Source organism: Carex rostrata, chromosome 30 (assembly GCF_964058835.1).
Source record: "Carex rostrata chromosome 30, lpCarRost1.2, whole genome shotgun sequence".
Taxonomy (NCBI): domain Eukaryota; kingdom Viridiplantae; phylum Streptophyta; class Magnoliopsida; order Poales; family Cyperaceae; genus Carex; species Carex rostrata.
The window spans coordinates 6,323,538-6,331,110 of record NC_135947.1 but is presented as its reverse complement, the minus strand read 5'-3'; the positions used below and the strand labels follow the sequence as shown (position 1 = coordinate 6,331,110).

Here is a 7,573-nt window from a genome sequence, read left to right as displayed (position 1 = left end):
ATAATGTATCGTGTGGCAGTACATGTGGTGAGTATGTTTTTAACTAAATTTAGATTTCTATACATAAAACAGATGCATTTAATCAAAAGAATACAAATTATGTAATTGGAGGGCTGAGATTAAATCTAAAGTTTTATCTTTCAATCGTAGCCGTTGGCGGATCGGACACCCAACGTGCTTAATAATGGAATGAAGATATATATATATATATATATATATATAGATATATATATATCTATATAGAGATGGGCTATGGTGCATTGCAATGCATAGGCCATGGTGTGCATTGGACCATAAATCACCGATTCAAAGTCCAAATGACCGATCCAAACCGTTCATCTTGTTCTCCATATTAATATGTGCTTGGAGACCAAATTTTATATTTTTTGGAATTTTTTTACTATTTATTAAGCCACTTTGAAAATCGTTGATCCAACGGTGGCTTCTGATTTTACTGTTCCAAACAGTCACCGTTGGATCAACGATTTTCAAAGTGGCTTAATAAATAGTAAAAAAATTCCAAAAAATATAAAATTTGGTCTCCAAGCACATATTAATATGGAGAACAAGATGAACGGTTTGGATCGGTCATTTGGACTTTGAATCGGTGATTTATGGTCCAATGCACACCATGGCCTATGCATTGCAATGCACCATAGCCCATCTCATCTATATATATCTATATATCTATATATATATAGATATATATAGATATATATAGATATAGATAGATAGGGTCTGTCTAAATTGCTGCTGGCAGCATTTCGGCAGAGGTGCTGTCGGGGCTATATTTAGCCGTGTGATGTCCAAACAATAAATCCAAACCGTTAGATGTTTAATCTATATTATAATCTACTTGGAGACCAAATTTTACATTTTTTGGAATTTTTTTACTATATATTAAGCTGGTTTGAAAACCGCTGATTTTAGTAAATTTCTGCAGCATTGAAATCAGCGGTTTTCAAACCAGCTTAATATATAGTAAAAAAATTCCAAAAAATATAAAATTTGGTCTCCAAGTAGATTATAATATAGATTAAACATCTAACGGTTTAGATTTGTCGTTTGAACATCAAAAAATGGAAAAAACAGTGGCAGCACCGCTGGCAGAAATGCTGCCGGCAGCAAATTAGCCACAGCCTAGATAGATATATATAGATAGATAGAGATAGATAGATATATCTATATCTATAGATAGATATATCTATATCTATATATATATATATATATATATATATAGAGAGAGAGAGAGAGAGAGAGTACGGCTAACGCGCTTCCTCTAGCATATGGGCCAAAATGCTTCCGGTGGAAAGTTGAAATTTTAAAATCCAAAAAGTCAATCTGAACCGTTCATCTTCTTCTCCATATTAATATCTGCTTGGAGACCAAATTTTACATTTTTCTGAAATTTTTTACTATTTATTAAGCCATTTTGAAAATCGCTGATCCAACGGTAGCTTCTGATTTTTACTGTTTGGTAAGCCACCGTTGGATCAGCAATTTTCAAGGTGGCTTAATAAATAGTAAAAAATTTCAGAAAAATGTAAAATTTGGTCTCCAAGCAGATATTAATATGGAGAAGGAGATGAACGGTTCAGATCGACTTTTTGGATTTTGAAATTTCAACTTTTCACCGGAAGCATTTCGGCCCATATGCTAGAGGAAGCGCGTTAGCCGTACTCTATATATATATATATATAGAGAGAGAGAGAGATGAGCTACGGTGAGCTATAGAGTAAAACACGTTTATACTCCACACAATATCTTCATTTTCAAAGTTCAAATAGCCAATTCGAACCTTCCAACATATTATTCATAATAAAATATGCTTGGAAACTAAATTTTACATTTTTTTGGATTTTTTTTACTATTTATTAAGCCACTTTGAAAATCTGAAAATCCGGGTGAACAGTAAAAAACAGTATAAATGTCTAGACCACCGGATCGGCGATTTTCAAAGTGGCCTAATAAATAGTAAAAAAATTCCAAAAAATGTAAATTTTGATCTCCAAGCACATTTCAACATGGAGATCATGTGGAGCGGTTCGGATCGGTTGTTTGGATTTTTCAAAATGGATCAGCAATTTTCAAAATGGCTTAATAAATAGTAAAAAAATTCAAAAAAATGTAAAATTTGGTCTCCAAGCACATATTAATATAAAGAACAAGATGAACAGTTCAGATCGACGTTTTAGATTTTGAAATTTCAAATTTGGACCGTATGCATATCGGGCCATATGCATATGAATGCACATTAGTCACTCTCTCTCTCTCTCTCTGTGTGTATATATATATATATATATATATAAATCTTTTTGACATATTTTCATAAAAAAATCTCATGCAAAATGATATATTAAATGACAAATAGCATTCTTAAAATGATATAAAAAAGAAAGAAAAAAATGAAGACATGACAAATCAATTATCAATTAATTAAAAAAATTCTTAAATGACATTTAAAAAATAGAAAAAAATCAACACCAATCAGAACAATATAATTTACATACATATGATGAGTACATGTCTAACTAAATTTTTTACATGTAAAACAAATATAAATAAGATGCATATAATATAAAAAAAGATTGATTATTTAATTGGAGGACATATATTCAATCTGAAATTTAATCTTTTAATCACAACTGTTAGTGGATTAGAACATTTACATGCATATAATATAAGAATGGAGAATGGAGATACTATGTATAACGAAAGAATGAAAGCATACCTTTAACAGGAGAAGCGTCCAAATAGTTAACATAACCAGGGTGCTTGCATGACCTGCAAAAGATTTAAACCTCCAATAGCGATAGCAGTGTAATTGGTGGGCCACTTATCGTTGGATGTGATGGTATTGTAGCATAATCTTTAGAATGAATTGGGCCTACAAGAAGCGCCAAAAATGAAACTAGAGTTACTAAAACGAACTTTTGAGCCATGAAAGCTTAAATGTGAGAAAATATGATTATGCTTTGATGAAATGAGTGTATCAACTGAAGGCCATTTATAGAGGATTTGCAGAAGGTTTAGTTGTTTTGCATGTATTATTCAATTTTTTAAACATAGTAGATATATATTTCTTGGATCTAAGGTCGTTCTGGATCGAGTCTGTGCCGATATAAGTAGAAAAGAAGCAAGTGATTGAGTATGTGACAGCTAGGAATTACTTTTAATCCTGTAATCCATGATAATCTATCATATGCGAAGGATTTGCCGAACATAATATTTTTTTTGCCAGTTAGATCAGGCAGAGACAAGGGAAACGGACCTGCAAAACAGAGTACACGAGGGACAAAAACTAATTAGGTTTTTTGAAGGTTCAAATTTCAATTTCAAACAGAGAAGGCCAAATAGAATGAACAAAATATGCAAATATATATATATATATATATATATATGGTAGACATTAATCTCAAAGTAATTGTAACTTCTTTTTTATGTCATAAAGGTTTTATATTGTTTACTGCTTGACAGGTGTATAAGTAACTTGGGAAGCAATTGAGATACAAATCCAGTGAGTTCCTTTGCAATTAATCAACCAAATTCTTTTGATTGAAGCCATATATAATTCCCAAGAGTATCTGGTGAGAGTACTTGAAGAAGATATTATATATGTGTGACAGTCTGTACGAATATACTCTCTGATGGCTCGCTACAAATTATAACAGAGAAAATGGGTTGCTGAAGATACATATGTTGAGTAAGACTCTATAATCAAAGTACTTCATTAATTTGAGCAGGTTGACAGCATAAGAAACCGTCATTTGGAACTTTGAATATCGTCTCAAGAAATCTGATACTAATCCATCGATCTCACCATATGTTCAGACAGCACATACAAAATTCACTTGACCGCTATGATTTTTACTATGAAACAAAGAGATCTAGTATTGCATCAAAAACTAAACTAATTAACATGCATATATATATATATTAAAATTGATAATTGTACAGGTTACCACTAAAAAAATAAAAAACGATCCAGAGCTGCACATATTATAGAAATAATAATTACAATAATTGACAGCACAACAAATTAATTGTAAACCAAATAAATCACTAATAAAACACCGCAAAATAAAAATACAAAACTCCAAATGGGCAACGCATTTCGTTTCTCAACACACAAGCTCATCAAACATATAGCTATAGGTAGTTGTCTTTCCATACTTATTAATCTATGATTACATATTAATTAATTATAAAGAATTGTATTGGCATTGTATTGGGTATTTATATGGATATCGAGCCGGGTTTTGATTGTGGATCGGATAATTAAATCAAACTCATCTCCTATTCATTATAATATCGGTTCCGGTTTGAATCCAGATCAGATACTTAAGCATTAATTTTGTAACCGTACCCATAAGTTAACCGATTATATGTTTTAAACCATATTTTATCCAAATTAACCTGATTCGAATCGATTACAGATAATCAGATAAAAGTAGCACCTCTAAGGTGCTGATATCTTGGGGCACAACACGTGTACAAGATCACCTGACAAGTATCATGTAAAAAAAGCAACCATGCATATTTGATATAGTAGTCAGTTGATCAGTATTTGTTTATTAATCAAACTGATGAATAAAATGGCAGTCAATGGAGCGCCCCCACCCCCCCCCCCCCAATATTTTATGATATATTTATTTAATATTTTTCAGAACCTCAATGAATATCATATTTTTATAAAATTTAATTTGAAGCAGTAAGACTCAATATCAGAAGATGTCGTAATTTTTCTTTATTCTATATCTATACTGTAATTCTCCTTAATTATATTCTCTACAACCTCAGTATGAATATGGTATTGAATTCTTGATCCAATTTGAAACTTCCATGGTAATAAAAAAAAAAAAAAACTGTTAATTAATTAAGACTGGAGTTAATTCATTTTTTTCAAAAATCGTTCTGATGGATACTTTAATTAAAAGTTCTTTAACTGGCCCAAGTTTGATACTTTATGAAATATGGATATTACTTTCATTTTGATAGCATCAAGAAAGATGTCGAATAGATCTGGCATTTTAGTGGGCTATGTTATAATTACGCTCTTCCAATTGCTACAATAAAAAACAGCGATCAGTACCTGCATAGTGAAACAAAGTTATCGATAAAAATTTCACAATTAACAAAGATAACTAACAAAGACACACATCTTTATTCTCAGGCATTGTAGCGAAACATAACATTACATGATTTGCCACAAGCAACAGATTCTTATTTCTCCCCACTTGCATCAAATAAACACACCAAAGAGACTACTTAAATTTGGGACATGGATTCTCACTCTGATTTAATCAGTGTTTAGGAGGACAGTGGGTCCCATTTGGAGGGCCCAAAAATAGAACTCCAGGAGAATAAGTGCCTTGCTTTCCACCAGGTGCAGGTGCAGGTGCAGGTGCAGGCTTCACCTCGACCAGGTACAAGTTTGCACCATTAGTACCGGGCCAGTACAGCGGCACATTACAGGAACTCAGTGGTGACCAGTCTATGTAAGCCTTGCACCGGTTTGGGTCAAAGCTTGCCACGTCATCCCATGTAATATAGAAGTAGCCACCTGAACCACTTGTGGTTATCACTGAAATAAACTTCCAGTTTTTGTCGAAGCACGAAACTCGAACAACAACACCTAAAAGATTTCATGTCAAAATAACAAAACCATGTTGTTATGCAAAATGGAATAAATTTTGAGTAATTAATTATATAATGCATATATTATGTATAACAAAAGAATGAAAGCATACGTTCAACAGGAGAAGAGTTAGCATAAACAGGGGGTTCGCATGAAGTGCAAGAGACTACACCTCCAATAGCGATAGCAGTGTAATTGGTGGGCCCATTTGTCATTGGAGGTGATGGCCTTGTGGCAGAAACTTTAGAAGGAATTGGGCCTACAAGAAGCACCAAAACAGAAACTAGAGCTACTAAAACAAACTTTGGAGCCATTGAGTGATTTTGTTGCAATTAAGCTATATGTGTGAATATATGATAATGCTTTGATGAAATGAGTTGATCACTTGAAGGCTATTTATAGAGGATTTTAGGAGGTGTAGTTTTGTTTGCATGTATAATTCAATTTTTAAACGTAGTAGATATCTATTTTTTGGATCATAGTTAGGTCTGGAGTTTGTGCAAATTTGAGTGAAAAAGAAGTAACAGATTGAATAGGTGACAGCTTGAAATTGGTTCTTATGCAGGATAATTTATTGGAAATTAAAATATTTTCCCGGACATAAAAACAATTTGGAGAGTAGGATCAGGCAGAGGCAATGGAAACGGACCCGCAAAACAAAGAACCTGATGAATACCAGATATAATTAATAGGGCTAGCTATCTAGCTTAATTTTCTGAAGTTCTGGGAAAAAACAATTATTAGTAGAAGTAAAAATGCTTAAATATAATTGAGACAAGGAGTCTTTAGTATGCCAGTGGAGAAATTAATATTGAAAATTGTAGTAAGTACACAAAACCGCAGATCCAACATATATGGTGATGAGTCTCCTTTTTGTGATTAGCAAATACCGGTAATATGGAGCAATAATTGAGTTCAAATCCAGTTCCTTAGCAAATACTCGACCAAATTCTTGTGATTAGAGCAGTACAATTCCCAAGAGTATCTCGTTCCTTAATACAGGGACTAGAAAAAGAAATGGTTTTCCGGTTACCGCACCTACGACGACTATTCTTTTGTCTAATTCGTCTTTCGATAATCAGAGTTTCGAAGAGGATCCGAACTCGCACAACGGCAATTTTTTTTATAAACCATAATTAGAAAAAAGATTTTTTATGAAACTAACATATATATATATATATATTTTTTTACAAATAATCATAAGAACTGAAATGCTATTTCGGTTCTGAATTTTTTTTTTTGGTGTGTGGACCGAAATGGCAATTCGGTCCCAGGTATTTTTATATTTTTTTAACGTATTTTTTTGTTGTAATATGTGAAAACGGTTGGGACTGAAATGACTTTTCAGTTCTTATAGTTTTTGTAAAAAATAATCAAGTTGGTTTCATAACCTTTTTTTTTTTTTCTAATTATGGTTTATAAAAAAAATATTCCACAACGGAGAACACTCATACCTAATAAGTTAATGAAAGAAAGAAAATTTATTCATATCCGCTTTAACGAATACGGTACGAATAGAATAAACCATGGTTCTAAATAGCGCGCTATTGCGCTTTCGGACCATAAAAACTATGGCGCTGTAGCACGCTATTTCGCGCTATAGCAACACTATTTAAGGATAGCGCTGTTTTTTTAGCCATTCCGTCATGATGCGATAAATGTTATTTAAACTTTTGAAATAAACAGTTAAAAAGATATCACAAATACCTCCTAACTAGTGCACAATTCCGTCGACTTTTGCAATATGAAATGGGAGGCGGTCCCATGAATGGGCTTTGGATCAAGTTTAGTCTAATGTTCGATTAGAGTAGTCAAGTTTGCTTTTAAGATTTGTGTGAATAACTTTAAAATTAGTAATTAATAGCCTCTATTAAGATCTCAAAAAAAAAATAGTGTTAATTAAGTGTGCACAAATTTTAAAGCGAGTCGGATCGA

General features: G+C 32.4%; 1 protein-coding gene across 1 annotated transcript; it reads right to left on the bottom strand.

The window, feature by feature from the left end:
* Positions 1-5,142: 5,142 nt before the first annotated feature.
* LOC144546951 (pistil-specific extensin-like protein) lies at positions 5,143-6,013 on the bottom strand. The gene is made up of 2 exons (XM_078295540.1): positions 5,751-6,013; positions 5,143-5,635 (listed from the first exon to the last, which is right to left on the bottom strand). Exons 1-2 carry the CDS (start codon positions 5,950-5,952, stop codon positions 5,304-5,306), a joined length of 534 nt encoding a protein of 177 aa, XP_078151666.1. The 5' UTR covers positions 5,953-6,013; the 3' UTR covers positions 5,143-5,303.
* Positions 6,014-7,573: the final 1,560 nt, after the last annotated feature.